Source organism: Anopheles funestus, chromosome 2RL (genome assembly GCF_943734845.2).
Source record: "Anopheles funestus chromosome 2RL, idAnoFuneDA-416_04, whole genome shotgun sequence".
Classification (NCBI taxonomy): Eukaryota; Metazoa; Arthropoda; class Insecta; order Diptera; family Culicidae; genus Anopheles; species Anopheles funestus.
Window position 1 is genome coordinate 78,459,680 of NC_064598.1, and position 18,692 is coordinate 78,478,371.

At 41.4% G+C, this 18,692-nt stretch overlaps 2 protein-coding genes across 4 annotated transcripts; one reads left to right on the forward strand and one right to left on the reverse strand.

Annotated features, from left to right (window-relative positions):
- The first annotated feature begins 4,439 nt into the window (after nucleotides 1–4,439).
- On the forward strand, nucleotides 4,440–16,664 carry LOC125762510 (calmodulin-lysine N-methyltransferase). The gene is made up of 2 exons (XM_049424670.1): nucleotides 4,440–5,481; nucleotides 13,607–16,664. The coding sequence occupies exon 2, from the start codon at nucleotides 13,791–13,793 to the stop codon at nucleotides 15,270–15,272; it is 1,482 nt and encodes a 493-aa protein (XP_049280627.1). The 5' UTR covers nucleotides 4,440–5,481; nucleotides 13,607–13,790; the 3' UTR covers nucleotides 15,273–16,664.
- Nucleotides 16,583–18,473, reverse strand: LOC125762513 (zinc finger protein 235). 3 transcript variants are annotated; one of them, XM_049424677.1, is made up of 5 exons: nucleotides 18,318–18,473; nucleotides 18,042–18,229; nucleotides 17,743–17,978; nucleotides 17,527–17,673; nucleotides 16,583–17,455 (listed from the first exon to the last, which is right to left on the reverse strand). In XM_049424677.1, exons 2-5 carry the CDS (start codon nucleotides 18,165–18,167, stop codon nucleotides 16,741–16,743), a joined length of 1,224 nt encoding a protein of 407 aa, XP_049280634.1. In that variant the 5' UTR covers nucleotides 18,168–18,229; nucleotides 18,318–18,473; the 3' UTR covers nucleotides 16,583–16,740. The 3 variants fall into 3 exon arrangements, with proteins under 3 accessions (XP_049280634.1, XP_049280631.1, XP_049280633.1); XM_049424674.1 differs by having other exon boundaries at nucleotides 18,287–18,473; XM_049424676.1 differs by having other exon boundaries at nucleotides 18,042–18,473.
- Between the last annotated feature and the right edge of the window lie 219 nt (nucleotides 18,474–18,692).

Consider the following 18,692-nt stretch of genomic DNA (forward strand, 5'->3'; position numbering starts at 1 on the left):
TAGCTTCATCTTGTTTGCTTATTTATCTGCCTGCTCTGCAAATAGCGAGTCTCGTTCTGCTCTAAATAATGATTCACCCATTGTAGTTAAGCTTCGTTTTTTTTGCGCTACCGCGTGGGAATTAGCTTCATTTATTTGTTTTTCCGCTCTGCACGAGCGTTTAAATTCCAAGAAACAAAATTTCCAGCGACAAAGCCATACTGACTGGACCTAGGCATCGCTAAACAGCATCATAATTCCGAACCGACGCACCCACAGCCAAACTATACGTAATTCCTAAGACCAAAGATCATTTGGTTCTAGTTGAAGATCGCTAAAGGATCGTTTCTTTTTGGTTTTCTTTTCTTGCAACAAAAAACCCATAAACAGTTGACCGGTTGGCGGTCGGCTATTGGTGAAAAGACTGCAGTCCGTTACTCATCGCGTGAACCACTTCCTGTCCATTTCTGATTTCTCTCTCTCTCTCTCTGGCTCTCCCGCGGTACTCAAAATATATCACACCACAAGAAGAATCAAGATGCGGTCGGTTTTGTTTATTTAGCAGCGAAACATGTGTTTCCGTGTGGGAGACGAGTTGCAGCTGCAAATGATCTATCGAGGTGAAGTGCACGAAGCAAATTAGTAATTTAAAAAAGCGGGGCGCTAAATGTCAGACTCCGTCCTTCGATGCGCCATTTTTTGTGCCTTTCACTAGATGAACATTTATGCAATCGGTTGACGACAGTGATGCAAAATTGGTTTAATTCTACCTTTTTAAAAAAAAATCCAACCCAACGCGCACATGAAGAAGAATGTACAAATGGCAACACTTTGTCTGTTTACATTAGTCTCATATATCTGTTGATTCTTTGAAGTTCGATCCATTCTATAACAGCAACTTTTGCAAGCAATTTACAGCCAGCAACACAAACAACAACCTTCTGAAACCCGGTACTGGATCGAGGCAGCTCAAAGATAAATGACCTTAGATCTGTTCAAAAAACGAGTAATTTTGAATGTAAACACAGCAACAAAAAAAAAAACAAGATGAGCAACAAAAAATTCAACCATCTGCCAGTGTGTTCACCACCATTCTGTCTGGCATGATCGTTCCTCGGTCGGGTGTAGTTTGGAAATTGTTACAAAAACGAAAGGAAAACCGCTGCAACCGCTACGATCATCTCGCCTTTACCATGCCACCTTTCGATGGTGTGTGAATGGGGGTGAAAACGCTTTTCATCACCTTGCCCCGGTCAATCGGGGTTTTTTTTTGCTCTCGAAGAGTTTGGAGTTTCCCCGGCTGCAGATTCCGCTTCAGGGACGTGATTTTCTCGCACCATACCGTGAATGTATTAATCACTAAATAAACTTTATGTCACAACGTTATTTTAATTAGTGTTAGGATGGAAGAAAAAAGACAGACGTACAGAAGGATGGATAATGTAATTAAACTTCCACATGTTCTTTAGCGCCAGAATGGAATGTGCTTGTGTAAACATTTAAATGATCGTATTATACGATCATGTTGGGATAAATCGTTTTTTTTCTTTTCTCCCCTCATACTAATGGAAAGCGAATAGTTTGATTTATTTTGTGTGTTTTGAACGTTTAGCTGAACTGTGTTTTATAATCTTTACTTGATCGTTTCCACATTTCCAGGAATACCTTCCGTTCGACCTTAACCCGTCTACAGCCGGCCCGGGGGTGTAGAGAAGTGTGACACATTTCGTGGTGAAAAGCATTTTTATTACACTACCTTCTTACACAGCCGGACAAGCAACGTGTCCCTGGAGAAGTTATTACTCCTGTCTCGGGTTCGCCATTTACGTTGGTCCACCGGCCAACCGTGTGGAATGACTTACCAACGTGCATGCGTGCAAGAGCAAAACATTTTTCCCAACCTGGCCTATACTGCCTACTACCCCTACCCCTACGTAACCAACGGAACAATCTACCTTGAGGAATGTCTTCATCTTTTGTGTACGGACACATCCCTGAACCTGCCAGGTCTGGCCGCAACTGCTGGAACGTACGTGCAAACCGTGAACCTTTATTGCCGCTCATTGTCGGAAAGGGATGTATAAATTAGCGCTAGCCGCAGCTAAATCCCATTACATGGTGAGGGCAAAACGGAAAAAAAAGAAGCAAAAACAGAGAGAGAGAGAGAGAGAGAACGTGGCAGTTACAGATTTATTTTTCCCTTCCATGCGAAGTGAAGAAGTTTGCAACGATCTTTATTATTAGAAGAGTTGCAAACGAAATACGTAGGCTTAAGCGGGAAAATTTGTTTTAGTTATAGCCCGCTTTGCACAAGCAAACAATCGACAGCAGGCAACAGGGTAATGGTTCACTTTGAAGATTAAAAGCAGCCAGCTAGTGAGGTGAGGATTTTTTTATTTTGATTTTTGTTTGTACCACACCGTGCTACGATTTGAAAAAAAACGGATTTGAAAAGTTTTTCAAACAAATTCTGACCATGAATCATTTTTTGTGTAATACAATACAATTTTTTTAATGACCAATTGCAGCTCGAAGGTGATTAAATCATTTAGCTTAAAGTGAGCTTGAACTCTTTTATTTCTGTTTTAATGCAATATGTTTAAATTTTTGCGTTTCTTGCAATTTAATTGTATTTTTTTTTAAATAATATTTATACACATTCAGTGCTGTTTTGTTGGGTCGTATGCAGCACGACTTAGACCATGTAATTTGTAGTAAATAGGAAAAAAAACAGATCCAGACCGTTCTACACGAATAAAAAAAAATCAGATTGTTTCTTCTAGTAATTCATATTCCTCTGTAAGTTTTTCAGTAGATAAATACATAAAAAAATTTAAAAAAAAGTTAAGTTGATAAGGTATCAAGAATATACGTTGCGTTAGTCCCAAGTACAGAAGATAATTCCAATGAAAAATGTCACATTTTCTCGCGTTTAACCGCAAGCGTTATTCGGTGACCATTTCAGCAGCGGTGGTTGTCTGAAATCTGTCCAAATTGTTGTACCATTTTATATTTGCATTTGTCGAGAAAAAAAATGCTTTCCCACAGAATATACACCTAGGGTGTTCTTCTGTCTGGCATTCTCATTTTTTATCCCCTGTGACCAATTTCTACTTTCAGACAAAACGAAATAAATAAAAAAAATTAAAGCGTATTTTAAACAGGATTTTTGAGCATTTTTTTCACTTTTGGTTAAAAAAATAACAAGTAGGATAATTTATTATTTTGTATTAAAAAGAAATCGAAAACTGTTAAAACTTGCAACTTGTTACACAATAATTGAGAAAATGAAGCATTTTGATTAACAAAAAAATTTTTTTTGCTAATTTTTATTTAACGAAAAAGAATATAAAAAAGTATTACAATAAAGTAGAGAATATATTAAATTTACTTTAAAAATCGTCAACATGTTTCAATCTTGTAAAAGCTCCACGTCAAAACCATCCAACCCTTCACATATTCTCCTTAATCCAAACACCACTTCACCCGCTGGGTTCATCATGACCCATTCCTGCAATAATAGGCGGTAAAAAAAAGACTAGCATTCAAAAATATGTGTGATGTCCATAAAAAAAAAACATTAAACCCCCTGTCAAAGAAAAAATCCTCACCGTCCACTCTGATGCCGATCATAAATCATTTCACTGTACAAACTTACAAGAAGCTTCTGCAGCGTGCAGCAATAAAGAAAACAAAGTTTTTGCTTTGCTTTAGTTGTATTTTTTCTTTTGCTGCTGCTGCTGCTCGTCGAATACGAATTAAACCATTATAAACACACAAATGCAAAAACCAATCACCCTTCATGGGTGGGATATTCAACCGGAGGGCGCGCATGGTTGAGTCATTTTTAGACTGGCATTTCCCGCGAAAGAAGAACCCACGAAAAAAAAGAAACAACAAACTAACACCAACAGCTTCGAAACTGTTAGCCCTTCGGCGCTAAAGGGGTTTGCCTGACCTGCCGTAATTGCGCCAAAAGCATGCTTTAAATGCGAGCGTGGCTTTCTCTCCGAACCGAACATTTTCACGTTGAGCATCAGCAGCTCATCAACGGAGCGGGCTGATCTTCTGGATGGTTTACTGTTCCTTTATTGTGCGGTAAATAAACACTCTCATTGATAGGGGGTATATATGTGTATTTGACCATCATTTCAAAACATTTTTCTTACCCGTTTGCTGTGTGCATCTTGGCAAGCGCTTCGAGAGCTCGAGAGAATGGGCGAGCATTGAAGAGTGCATTCTTTCCGACTTTACTTTCTCGTGCTTCTTGTCGTGTGTTTGCTCTTTCGATTCTGTTTGAATTTCGATACACATGCACGCTAGGGCAGAGACGAGATTTATAGAAAAAAAACAACTTAAAAAGAACATATTATTTTTATTCGTATTTTTTTTTTTGCTTTGAATTAGCTTCAAAAGAGCGAACACAGAAAGGATGCTCCTTGAGCGTTTGGGTGGGGGGAATGAAAATGGCAATCCTCATGTAGGTTCGGTTCGCTGTGCCGGCTCCGTATGTTGCCAGTTTTTATTTGCCGTAAAACGTTACGTTCCGCTCATTCACCGGTCTCAGTTCAATCTGGTGCTCCGTTACGGTAGCATCGTGTTGTGCTTCGAAGCAGATCAAGCACGTTACGGTATTTTTTTTTTTGCAGTTAAGTGTGACCAGTACGGAACGTTCAAAAAACAAGCTTTACAGCGGATAGGATATTAGTGAAAAGAGAATAAAATTTTCCTAATTGTCTGGTTAATAAAAAACAAAAACTGCTTCATTAAATAGTGTTCGACGGATAATTGTTTCAAAGCGAGGGGAAATAAATAATAAAAAAACGGTCAAGAAAATCTTCAACAAACTTTTCAAGGATCGTTTAATTCCGTTACACCATTTTTTTTTGTTTATTTAAACCAAAAACACAAAAAAAACGCCAACCAAATCATCCACCACCAGCTCATCCATTCCCTCACTAGCGGTGTAGTGTACACTCCACTACGGGTGTCAGTCAGTGGCCACCGGCGGTGGTCATCAATCAGTATTATGTTTAATTAGTGCGAGGACAGCTGCTGGTTCGCGCGGTTTGTGAACCTAAAGCCGAACCGAACGTGATCCATCTCTTCGATCCGAGACGCGTTGTGCCGTTTGTGCGTTGTGACGGAAAAAAGGTGTCAGGGAAGAAGGTGTTAGTTAGAGAGACGCTTTTACCTTCCGCATGTGTGAACGCTAGAGCCACTGATAAGTGATACTGCTGGCTGATGATGCTGTGATACAACCGCATACAACCAATCTTAATGTGCTTCAATGCGTGTGTGTGAGAAGAAAGGCTACTGCCACGTGTGCTTAGTGTGCAGTGCGTATTTTGTTTTGTTGGTGCATCCACGTGCTTATGCTTATGGTTGGCTGTTGACCGTGAATCGACCGAAATCTGACATTGAGCAATTCGCTGCTTCCATGAAACGGCACTGCACTGCATTCCAGTTCGTAGTCTAAGGGGCACTACCAAGAAGTGACAGGTGAGCATTGCACATGTGAATCTAGGGTAGTGTGATTTTAAACGTTTGTTAGTCTGTGTACGTGCATTTGCGCCAAGAGAGCGCTATCAGCCGACAAAGCGCTACCATTGAGCATGTTCGAAAATTTGGAAACAACAACCGTTTATCATCTGTTGCTGAATGTTGCGGATGATTCTGCGGATACGATTGCGGATCAGTTGCCTCTTTAGTTTCTACCTTTGGGAAATTTGTGTTCGCTTCTTGTCATAGCCTTGCCCTAACACCAGACCGGTAGTTGTAGAAAACATTCTCCCGTTTTCTACATTGAAGCTTTCCTTATTCTTCAACATTCAACGTGGTGGTGATTATGTGCCAAGAATGCGTTTTCCTACCACTTTCGTTATGCGTATGCGAGTATGCACGTGCACACGTGCTGTATGCGCTAGTACATACACGTACGAAACAACTTGGGCAGTTTGTCTTGCGTTTGTTTCAAGCATAAATCATGATTTCGGTCAACTTCACCACTATCGACTTTTATCGTTGTGGTCGAAGGGGAATTTAAATGGACACAGTTAAGGGGGGAGGGGGGTTAGTAAGTCAGGAAATGAAAAAGGAAATACGGCTCTGCGGGTTGTGAAACCTCTTGCGTTATAAGTTTTTGGCCTTCAACCGTGTGTGAAATGTGATGGAGACGCCTGGTGTTTGGTTGTGAAATAGTGAACCACCAGGAGTCTCCATCGTGTTGTTCTGTGGAAGGAATATTGGAACACCAGGCGTCTCCATCGTTTTTTTGTGTTTGGAAGGAAATTAAACGGAAGAAAAAAAGAAATAGTAAAAGTTATAATTTCAGTTAAATTTAAAATTGTTACAAATTGCTACAATATTAATTAATTGAAACAAAGTTTACGGAATAAAAAAACTGTTAATACAATTCTGCAAACCCATTAAGTAATCCTTTAAATCGTTTAGTATCATCTTTTTAGTTTCTTAAGATTTTTAATTAATTTGATATATTTATATAAATTAATCATTACCTAATGTAACACGGCCAGGCCGTTGTTAACGATTAAAAAAAAAGAAACATAATTCCACTCAAGACCTTTCTAAATTTAATTTTCGTTAAAAAAAAATCTTTCCACACGGCAGGGACCGGGTTCAAATCCCATCCGGACCGTCCCCCCGTAGCCATGGACTGACTATCCTGCTACGTGGTAAAATAAGTCTTGATACGGCCAGGCCGTTATAACCGAACAAAAAAAAAAAAAAATCATTCCATTTTTCTCACAATTCATGGTTTGCTCATAAAATTAAAGTAAATAAATCTAGCCATCCTACTCATGCAACAGATAAAATGCTTATCCGTGTATAAAACCACCAGGCGCCTCCATCTGCAAAACGGAAACATTGGTTTTGTGTGTCCAGTGTCAATTCCATCTGCCACCTAGATTTACTTTCTCAACAACAACTAAAAAGTATATCCAAACAACGGCCAGTGGTTATTGTGGTTGTTGGCTTGAGAAAGTCAAAAATTTCATCTCAAAGGAAAACTTTACCATTCCCAACTGTTTACCAAGCGGTTTGGCTGCTACAAATAAACAAATCATAAAATAAAACCAATGTGACACGAATCACAAATGTCAAATTACCTAAACGTCGGTGGTTCGCTTCCATCTGCTGACTGCCGGAATTTGTTTATTCGGCACATTAAATTACCCCCTTATTTTGCATTTGCATCGTTCAAAACTGGGTGTGCAACCGTCATTATTCGGTAGGAAGTTACCTGCGTTTTTTGTGTGTTGTTTTTGTTGACTTTGATGCGATAGGTAGTATATTTTGTGTCCGTATCTAATTAGTCTATGTTTCGCTTACAATTCATCGCCAAATTAAAAGTGTTGAAAATATCCGGCAAAGCAGCGACATTTAAGTTGTACACCACGCTGTCTAAGTATAGCCTTTGCGTCCCAAAATAACAAGATCAAGCATATCCACCACACCGGCAGCCATTGAAAAGGAATGCGCGATCAGCAGATTATAGCGACGGGTTTCGATGTTGTGCCGTTGACGTTTTTCTTTCCCTCTCACAGCCATTGCGGTACGATTGTGATCAACTGTGTCTTTTCTTCAAATTCTACCGGCATCAAACAGAAATAGAGTAGAAAGGATACAGCCAGCTCAAAGGGTGTAACAGCTTTCGGTCTGTTGGTTAGGTGAAAATAATTTGTTATTAAAAGATCTTTTTCACCCCCCCCAAAAAGCAAATGTTGGGAAGGAAAGGAGATGAGGAAGATGATCGTGTTTTTCTACACCCCCTTCCTTTAAACACATCCACCCCACGGGCCGTGTAAAGGCACTCTTGAAATAAAATTTCATTCATAAATTTTGTCGCTGATCTTCCGCGAACACCGGATGAACACCGGTGGGTGGTTTGAAGGCCGCTCATTATTGCTTGTGTACGTGTATATGTGTGTCTGTGTGTGTGTATTTGATTCGATCCAGTAAACGGTTTGGGAGATCAACGACGGCCACAACGCTCCTTTCCCAATTCTCCTTGTGCGTGTGTGGGAGACGATCATCTTCACGGTATCTGCTGCAAGCTGGAATACCACAAACACCCGGTGCTCCAATCGGGCCATCTGCGTTGAAGCTACAGGTTGTGTAAATACGACTAGATCGCGAATATGTAAACTAAGTAAAATTCACCAAAAAAAAAAAAAGAAACAGACATCGACACAAGCAGAGAAAAAGAAACAACTCCTCTCTCTCTCTCTCCTCTTTCTCCCTTTTTCAGTCCCTGTATGTTCCCCACCCAACGATCCAACGATCCGCTTTCCAACGGGCGGGTGGTTGCTTAATGAAACAAATTGAAAAATGAACTGAAACATGTGTTTTGAGTATCGGTCCGCTCTGTGGTACGTGTACTGGGGGGGTTTTACACGGGTGGCAAGACTTTCGAATCGTGTTTTCTTTTTCGAACCAAGGGGAAAAAAACGAAATAATAAAATTTTTGGGGCATTCATTCTTGATTATCGCATGACTTTGCTTCCGGCCGGCTGCACAGTGGTTACAGGTTTTATTACGATCCCGCACCAAAACCGGTAGCTAATAAAATAAATTCTAACCCTGTCTGTCGCATCGATCTAATTGCTGTTGGCTCGTGTTGCCATTTCCTCTGCAAAAACAGCATTTTGTTGATCCACAAAAGGATGATTAAATATTTGTTTACACAAACTGTGCGTACGTTTGTTACGGCAGTAACCTATCTATACTAAAACAATATTTAATTTACTAAATACCACTGCACATGATTACATCGATCAGGGTAATGTATTAGCTTGATGTTTTGGTTTTTTTGCCACCACAGAATCGTACGAATTTGAAATCGTTTATCCGCACAGAGTCGGGGGTTTGTAATTGGTGGCGGGTCGGTACGTTTTGAGGGCGACGCAATTGAACAAACATCCCATCATAAGAAGGAAACACTATTTATTTATAGGATAATTGGTTCGAAATGCATTCCCATTGCCCAGTGTTCTCCGCTAGTGACGCCTTCCTTTTTTGGGGAGTGGCTGCTTGAAGACAGCACAACAGCTGAACCTGTCATACCGAGCCGACAGACAAACAAACGGACAAGATAGACAAAAAAACGAAAACACCTTAAGTAAAGGTGTCCACCACGGCTTGGTCAACAAAAAAAAAACAATCTCTCGGCAACTCGGCTATGCAATTCCCATTCGCCATTGGGCCCGTATGCAGTTGCACAATCTTCATTTTCCCCAAGGCGATAGAAGCCGACCTTTACGTGAGGCGAAGAAATTATGAGCCATTGTGCAAATTAGGAGTGCTAATGTCACCGCCGTTTGCCGTCGTCATCGTTGTCGGTTTACTGCTGAAGGTAATTATGTCGGCTTAATGAGCCAGGGCCAGTCTTTCACTGAGTTTATGGGGGGGAAATTAATAGCTTATTTCATTTGGAGCATAGAGCATGGATAGTTCGAGCATTATTCTTTAGTTTATTTACCAAAGTCATAATATGTTTTTTATTTAAATGCTTTGTGCGTTATTTTCTTTTTTGTTACCTTGACATGAAGAATATGTTTTATGAAATACAAAAATTAATAAAACTTGGTTGGGACATTGTTCGGGAGAAGTCATTGCAAAATGACTTGCATTGCCTGATAAGTAGGTAAACAAGGTTTAATAAATAAAATGAGGAAGTTTTCGCTGTAATCTCTACTATATTTAAGTAGCTTAAATTATTCGAATAATATTTTAAATGAGCTTAAGCAAGAATGCGATCAATTTGCTAACCAGAATGCAATTTCCAATTTTATCCGGTCAAGATCACCTCAAACGGGTAAAATCAAATGTATGAAAACAAAAAATCAATCATAACAAAAAGGAATTAATTATTCTTTTTCCTGAATTTGTCCAAGAACGGTCTACCCATAAATGCTGTTTAATAGTCAACACTTCACCAAAAGTTTAAACTCGACGGTCAATTTAACTCCATTTAAGCAAAATCAACACATCACAGTGAACCACTTCAACCTTTCCGCTAGCGAATGAATTACGGCTTTAAAAGGCGCATCAGCGTCAAGTTTTCTCGTTCCGTTTTGTCCGCCGGGGGGTTGTATGTAATTAAACCAACCCCATTAGACAACACGTGGCCAATGTACGGTTTCGTTGGTTTGATTGGATCTTACTCGGTTTTTGTTTTATTTTCCCGTTTTTTAGCTGTCGGAAAAAGGGTGAATAATCGTCTACTAACTGCTTTCAATAATAACAACAAAAAAACATATCAAAACATACGCACACATGGCGCTTACGGTTCCCAATCCTTGAACGCGGACTGAATAGGACATTGCCGTGTGCGCTTGTGTGAACGTGCCGCCGTTTATAAGTCGTAACCAGTAGATCCACCTGTGCGACATACCATCCAGATCTGTTCTGGCTGTCTGTGTCTGTGTCTGTGTCTGTTTTTTTACATTCAAATTAACGATATTAGAGATTTGCTCGCCCATTTGTTGGCGATATTTTTATTTGACCATCAGCATCACTGTCGTCGTTGTCGTCGTTTTTTGCTGATACACTCCTCACCATCAACATCACTGCCCCCCCCGATCGCTACGCTTTTCCGCATCGTTGGCAGAGAGTTCCCTTTTGGCATTTAAAACCAATTCCCGTACGACCGAGCAGTCGAGGTTGACAAATGCTGCATGAACGTGTAGAGTTGCCTGCTCAGTAAAACTTGTACCGATTAAATGAAAAGCAAAGGAATTACCTGCACAAACCGCCTTAAAGGAATAGTGCGAAGCACAGGCATGATTTACTGTTTGTCAAGTGTGGGTATTTATTTTTAAACAATAACTATAATCCGGTACGGATTTTTGGGTCAAATAGCCGCTTCATTGGGTCGTAAGTTTTGCAATCGATTCCTATCTTTTTTTTTGTGTGTGTTTGCCACCCAAAATCCTTTGCCGCATTTGAATTTGAGTCCGTGGTTTGTCGCTTATGCAATTGGCACAATTGTGAGTGCGCCAGTATATGAAGATAAATCTGCTGCACGTCTGTGCAACGTGTCCTCCGATAGCCAATAGCCCACCAACCCTTGCATTACTGCATCATCATCACCGCCATAATCGGCACCATATTGGCAGGGTCAAATCGAGCGTCCGCCGCTTACATCCATCGTGCAAAAAAGGCATGACTTCTTTTTGGCAAAGGATGCGATACCACAAGAAAATCCTTGAAACGATTTCTAAATTGATCGTTTAAAGATCTAGATAGTGAGACTACGAATGTTAAATACGTGATAGAGAGGGATTTAGCGAGAGAGAGAGAGAGAGAGAGATAGTAAAAAGAAAGCGATTCTTACATGTTCCGACGTTGGAACAATGCCTTATGCTTCTAGACACACAAGGAATGATAATTGTGTGATCCAAATCTAACACCACATTATCGGGTACAGATTTTCTTGTCTTTGATTGCCGTTGGCTTTTGGCATCAAAAATCTACTGCACACACACACATATACAGGCATAAAACAGCCACATACTTATGAAATCCAATGTCATCAGCTGGAACTCCGTGCAAGAAATGAAGTCAAATGAGAGAGAAAATATAGATTGAAGTTTTACAGACTGATGCTGTTGGCTTATGTTAAAACGGGTCATAAGAATGAGAAAAAAGCTTCTTCTAAAGACAGTTGATATCAGTAAATCGAAAGCCAGCGATCGAAAGAGGAGGGACACAAGAAGAGAAAGATTTTAATCAGTAATTCATAAAATTGATAGCCAGACAATGACTTCGGGCTGGTACTGGCATACAAGTAATTTAAATATAGCAATTAAATCAAATAATATAATGAAGAGTTTTAGTATTCAGTTTTGTTAATAGATCATAGGCTCTTTATATGGATCATCAGAGTGATCCCACAACTTAGACAGATGACTTGTTGAATCTACTCTCTCTGATTCGTAACATTTACACGCAATTCTGAGTACCTTCTTCTCGAATACGTAAGAGAATCTTCCATTACTTTAGAGCAGAACCCGTGTCTCAGAAGCGTTTGTACATTTCTCAGGAAACTTTTGTGCATTTCTCAGGAAATACGCATATCTCGTCACCGACGCCGTTGCTGACTCATTATTAGTAGCAAATTTCAAAGATTCGATTACCTATCTCTGCGTCACCCATGTCGCAGGCCCATTGTCCCAATTTTGAGTCTCGTTAATCTCCAGCCCGAGAGTTTCTGATATCTGCTCTATCTTTTCAAAAGCATCAGCTACATCGAATAGCCGTCTACGTTTGGATCTTGAATGTATTTCTGGAACTGATAATTGATGGTTGATAATGCTGCGTGCATTGCTGTCCAGGTCTCATGCTTCTTGTGTGTCGTCACATCTTGATAAACTCTACTGGATTGTACAATTTATTGGAACCCTTATTATGCAATCCTCTTTCAGACGCTTCAATCAATACCTAATACTCCTCTATTACGAATGTTATTGGAAGTCATTCATATGATAATTTCTAATGTTATTTCTTTTCTTGGTCTATTTTAATATGGTTTCAACTTTATCATGCGAAACGTTCACTTCAAAGTTCCCCAAAAAACCTTGGAATGTACCTCTGATCTCTGAGCTGATTGGGGAAGGAATTTTTCATTGGGGAAGTCTTGTGATACATCATTTAAATAGCTGTTGATTAAAACGCACCCTCTCTGTATCGCCTTTGTACCGAGTACTTCCATATCTTCGCTCTACCCCTAAATTCAAAACACAAACACACTTATCAGAACTCCATTACCGTCGCTCTGATAAGCACAAAATCAACGAATATACGTTCGTAAGCAAATTGATTATCTTACCAAGTACATCATCTATTTCCCGCCATTCGCTGCTCCCGTATCAAAGCATATCAGCGGCGAGTTGTAACCTGCCCCCTTCCCATCCTTGTAGCACATTTGCACGTCAACGGTTCAATTTAAATTTTATGTCTGTACGCTTTTGCCTGCTTCACATGGTTTGTTTGGTGCGATTGTTAGCTTACCGATGTATGTACAACCCATCCATTGCGAGTTGAACTGCAGCCAAAAAACCCTTATCGAGAAAGGAACGGGGACGGGAGCGAGTTGGCTTTAAAATCTGGTACCTTCGCCCCACATCGGTAAATCCATCGGAACCATTTGGAGCATGTGAAAGGTCTCAAGTGGAAATCGGTGATGTCGGTGGTCTCTCGTCATCAGTGAAGCAGACCAGGTCGGGTCAGGTTTGTGTGTCTGTGTGTGTGTGTGTGTGTCTATTGCAATGGCTAACAAATGGCAAGTGTATCGTGAATCGTGGCCAACATTTTCGTCCATAAGCGTACTACTATAAATCGTATGCATTAGACAGTTGTGCTACTAGACGAACGCGGGGCAAAAGCGGATCAGGAGGCATGTAAGGTTACACCGGGAATTGATTGTTATAAATAAACCAACTACTAAACTAACCGTTTCAACGTTTTGTATGTTAGCCGTTCCCCACGGTTGTGGTGGAAGGCCAACCGACTTTAGATTCGTTCCCTTTTGCAGGAAGTGTGTGATGCATTCTGCCACTTGTACTAATACTTTCCGTTTTCTTTCTCTTCCCTGTTGCGCCAGTGCCCGTGTACGAGAAAGGTGTTTTCTTGCGTGGATGTAACAACAAATTAACCATTCAACCGTGTGCGGAATTAACCGAATCAATCCTTGGAATCGGGTCTACGTACGGTGATCAAATCTTGATGAGCACGAGGGGTGATTACTGCTGACACACGGGACGTAGAGAGACAACTCCTTAACTGCAATGCGTTCGGTCGGTTCGGTGACAACGGTGGATGACCAAACGAACGTGCAGGACGACGCGACGGATGACCGGTGGTTGCGACGGCGCCGACGACACGAAGATGACATAAATTGGAAAATGTCAACTCAGCAACAGGTGACACCGGATCGGCCGACAGGCACGGTCACCGATGGTACGGACCAAGCGCCACCAGTCCCATCGTCGGTGGCGGTTGATGGTGAGAATAATCCAATTAAATCGTTGCGACGGCAACGACGGGTTGAGGGCACCGCTACCGCCCCTACCGTCCCATCAATCACTGCTCCCTCAATGCCAATTGCTGGCACGGACACGGACCGTTGGTCGGGACGATTGTGCCGGACAGCGGCCATTGGAGATGGTGAGGAAGATGACCAGGAGGAAGCGTCTCTGCTGGCAGCTGATATTAGCAAACACAACCAAGGGTGTGATGTTAGCGAACCGACGAGGACGTTGGTGTACGTTGAGGGGCTAGACGAGGAAATTAATAAAAATAGCACCGGACAAGATACTGCTAATAACAATCGGCTGGAATGTACCGTAGCTTCCGTGCAGCAGCTCGTCGTAACGGACGTTGTCAATGAGCTGGAGGACGCACTGGAGCGAAAGCGTCACAACACCGGCAATGCACGCCGGCGTTGGAAGTTGCTCGCGAAGGCACTCCGGCACGATTCGAGTGAAGACGATCAGTTCTCCAAATTTAACCTGATCGAAGCTGATCGTGCTGGTGATGAGAAGGATGAGAATGTGTACGTTTACCGGCTGTACGATCGGTACCGGTTGAAGATCCGTCTGATCGGTCCGGAACGTCCGTGGACTGCAAGTGAACTGATCGGATTTAACAATACTGGCAATATCTGCGTTTGGCCGTCGGAGGAAGCGTTAGCTTACTACATCCTTTCGCGACTATCACAATTCGACGGAACTTCAGTGCTCGAGCTCGGTGGTGGTATGACCTGTCTGGCAGGGTTAGTACTTGCCAAGTACGGACAACCTGCGTTCGTACACGTGACCGATGGGAATGAGCTATCGGTGGAGAATGTGCGCAAAACGCTCGTACTAAACAAATTCAACTGTACGATCAAATCATCCGTGCTGAAGTGGGAACAAGCGAACAAGAATCCGGATCACGACACGGGAGAGCGATATCACTTTATCTTGTCTGCTGACTGTTTATTTTTCGACGAATCACGATCACAGCTGATCGATACGATCTGGCAATCGTTGGCCGATGAGGGAGTCGCACTAATTACGGCACCACGACGCGGTCAAACGTTGGATCTCTTCCTGAATGAGTGTGTTGCGCGTGGTTTCCATTATGAGCTGCTGCAGTGCTACAACGAAGCGATCTGGGCACGACATCTTGAACTAAAGCAGACGGACGGTTACGACGAGAACGTACACTATCCGTTGCTGGTGAAGATGTACAAATATGGCCCAGGGAGTGTGTTGCATCGATTGTGAAGTATCACCGTCCTTCCCCGTACAGCGGTAGCTTTCAAACCAATTCCAAACAGGAACCAATTTGTTCACACAATGTCCACGTACTTCCATTTACTACGTTCAGCTGGACGGGAGTGTTTTTTTGAAAATACAAAGGGATATCCTTGCCCGTACGCTTTGTTAGTTTTAATATAATTATGGAGCATGCATCCTGCAGCCATTAAGAAATAGCAACTTAAAAGGATACTATCCTGCCGGAAATAGGCAGCAAAGGACCAAACAATAATGGATGCACTATGCACGGTATACGCCAGATATTAAAGATACAAACCACAAAAAGGCGGTGGTTTGGGTGTTGCTTGTTGTTTGTTGAGAGTGTAGGCTAGAAAATATGGAACACAATTTACGGAAAAAGTATTTACATTGTTGTTTGTTGTGCAGACACGTGTAGACGTAAAAGCACAGCCAGATATAGTTAGGGAATCTATCTGTAATGCATCATCATCTAATATTACGTATCTCTGGTTCAAATGTAAGTGTCCAAAATGTGTATTTGCTCTTGTTGTCGTCGAAGAAGCCAAAAGTATTCACGGACGGTCTTCCCCATTATTTTGTGATAAAAGCGATCCTCCGGACCGGAATATCCGGAACGAACAGCCTAAACTTAGCTTAGTTTATATATAGCGCAACCGTAGCGTTTGTTGAAACCCTTCGGCGTATGTTTAGTCTAAAACTGCATGTGCATGAAACACGACGTGAACAGGCGTGACGCGCGTGTGTGTGTGTTTTTGCAACTTTATTAATGAAACGTTCGTACGACCAGCATCGGTTTGTGGTGGGCATGGGATTAGATGTTTATTGTTTAGAAAATAGTTAAACTCGACCAAGGCAACCAAGGCACATTGATGCGGCTAAATTTAAAATTGTGCCCCATTTTCCCATACTGGAAAACGTTTCACAAAACAAAAGTGTGCCAAATGGAAATCAAATCGTTACAAATGAATGAAACATTCAAATTATGGCCAATTTTATCGTTCTATCGCGATGCAAAGTCGTAATTTAAGGAAGCGTTTATATTAAGATAGTGTGTTGCGTAAGAAAATCCTTTTCCACGCTCACGTACAATACGCACAAAGTCCCACACACACATACACATTGCGACAATTATGTGTTGATTCCAAGGAAAACCAGTATCACAAGCACGCTAGCACTATGTACTATTTTTCCTCTCCGTTATCTTGTATGTAAAATTGATAGGTACCGATCGGAACGGTAAACAAAACTTTCTCGTTCTAGGATGTTAGGAAGCACAACCAGATAAGCAATAGAACTCTTTTATCTGCAAATACAAATTTTTATTCCTTATAAGCTAAATAAATACAAAAATGATGTAATGCAATCGTGTGATGTAAACTGTTGTTGCGTGTGTGTTTTTTTTTTCTTTCTTTCCATGATGTGATGATAGTGGAGTTTTGGCTTTAGGGATTTTTCAGTACGGATGCAACCGTTGGGACGGATGCATCTGGCTATGGTAACCTACCTGTGCAGGTGGATGTGTTGCGACGTGGGAGGAAGGATACGGTAACATACCCAAACCAACACCGAGCGGTCCCGGTGGTCCGAGTCCGTGTGGTGCGAGTGCAATTGCCACTGGAACCTGCTGATGCTGTTGATGTTGCTGATGCTGCTGCTGTTGTTGTTGTGCTTGTGTTGGTGGCATCAGTCCACCAACTGGATCCTCTACCGAAACATTCACATCCGGCGCATGTACCCTCATGTGACCGTTTAGATTGTTTAGCGTAGCGAACACTTTGTGGCACTCGTGACATTTGTAGCTTTCGTTGCCACACTCGTTCAGATGCATCTTTCGCTTGTGTGCCATCATGTCGCGGTTGCGGCTAAAGCTTTTGGCACAGATATCACAGTGATAGTTTTTAATGCCCGAGTGTGAGATCATGTGCCGCGTAAGATCACCGGATGTGATGAATCCTTTGTTGCACGATGGACATACGTGGTCTCGTTCGTTGGTGTGTATTTTTTTGTGCGCCTGAAAGTTCCCGAGCGCTGAGAATTGTTTGCTACAGATTTCACACTGATACGGCCGCTCGCCGGTGTGCGTACGCACGTGGATGGCAAGGTTGTGCTTTTGAGCGAATCGTCGTGGGCAAATGTTGCACGCGTACGGTTTCTCACCGGAATGTGTCCTTGGGGATGGAATAAGATAATATTTTTTATTAAGATTATGATTCATTTCCGTAGCAGTTTAGGCCACTACCTTAGGTGCATTTGTAGCTGAGCGGCACATTTGAACGATTTGTGACACTGGTAGCATGTTTGCGGTATCTTCGGCATTGGTTTCGGTCCTCTCTTCTTGCGTTCTTCTGGCAGTTTGGGTCTGTATCTTTTTCTACTGTTCGATTTTCTACAGGTGAGAAGCGAAGAAATACGTTACAATTATGTGTTAACAAACTAGACAGTAAGCAACACATACTTTTCGTTTGTTTTATGGTCATCGACTTTATGTTCCATTCCCGACAGCAGCCATGAATCGTCCGTCATCGTTTCTTTCTCCATCGTATAGCTGTAGTTCATAGTAGAGCCTCCGTTCATGTATTGGCGCAGTCTCATGTCAGAATTTTCACACTGTTGCTTAAGATGAAACGCCACCCCTAGCCGGTACATGCAGTTGTTGCAAATAGTACTAGGTAAACCATCATCTCTCGATACCTATGAATGGAATGGAGCAATCTTTTTTCATTCTACACGATTATACAGAATACACACGCTTACCTTCACGTTCGAACACATTACGAGCATATTGGCCGGTGCCATTGGAACCAACTCGGTGCTAAAGATCGATGTAAATACTCCCTCCTCCAGGCACACACGGCACAATCGGCTTATATTGTAATCCATTTCGAAGGTATGCTTTGTGAAGTTCGGAAGCCTTTTCCCGTACCTTTAGAGATTCTCACGATCTGTTCAGGATGAAACCAGAATTACGCTTTGAAACCATCTTCCGTACATGAACTTACATCACTGACACTGAATAATGCCTCACGTTACATGATAAGACAGGAAAAAGCTGAGTTTTTATTGAAATTTGTCTTTATTTAGCACATTTGTAAGGGAACATTGCAAAGGATATTGTTTTGTTTACGTTTTACCACTTTGTTTACAAAAACGATCTTTTGACAGTTCACGGTGACATGCACAGTGACCTACACATGTAACGTAGCAGTATCCGGGAAGATTATTTTTATATTTTTACATCTAAACGCATAAAATTAAGCCAACTGTTATGAAATTAATGAAACTGAATAATATTACACGTAGATAACACTACAATCTATATTATTTAAGTATGAAGTGATACAAAAAAGGAATATATAAAATTCAAAATTGAAGCATTGAAATCATTCTGCTCGAATCTGTTCGAAT

Coding starts and splice junctions, on each gene's coding strand:
- LOC125762510 (XM_049424670.1), top strand. CDS start 13,791: ATGCGTTCGGTCGGTTCGGTGACAACGGTGGATGACCAAACGAACGTG.
- LOC125762513 (XM_049424677.1), bottom strand. CDS start 18,167: ATGGATTACAATATAAGCCGATTGTGCCGTGTGTGCCTGGAGGAGGGA. Junction 17,979..18,041: donor TAATGTGTTCGAACGTGAAG/GTAAGCGTGTGT, acceptor TTCCATTCATAG/GTATCGAGAGATGATGGTTT. Junction 17,456..17,526: donor CAGCTACAAATGCACCTAAG/GTAGTGGCCTAA, acceptor TCCATCCCCAAG/GACACATTCCGGTGAGAAAC.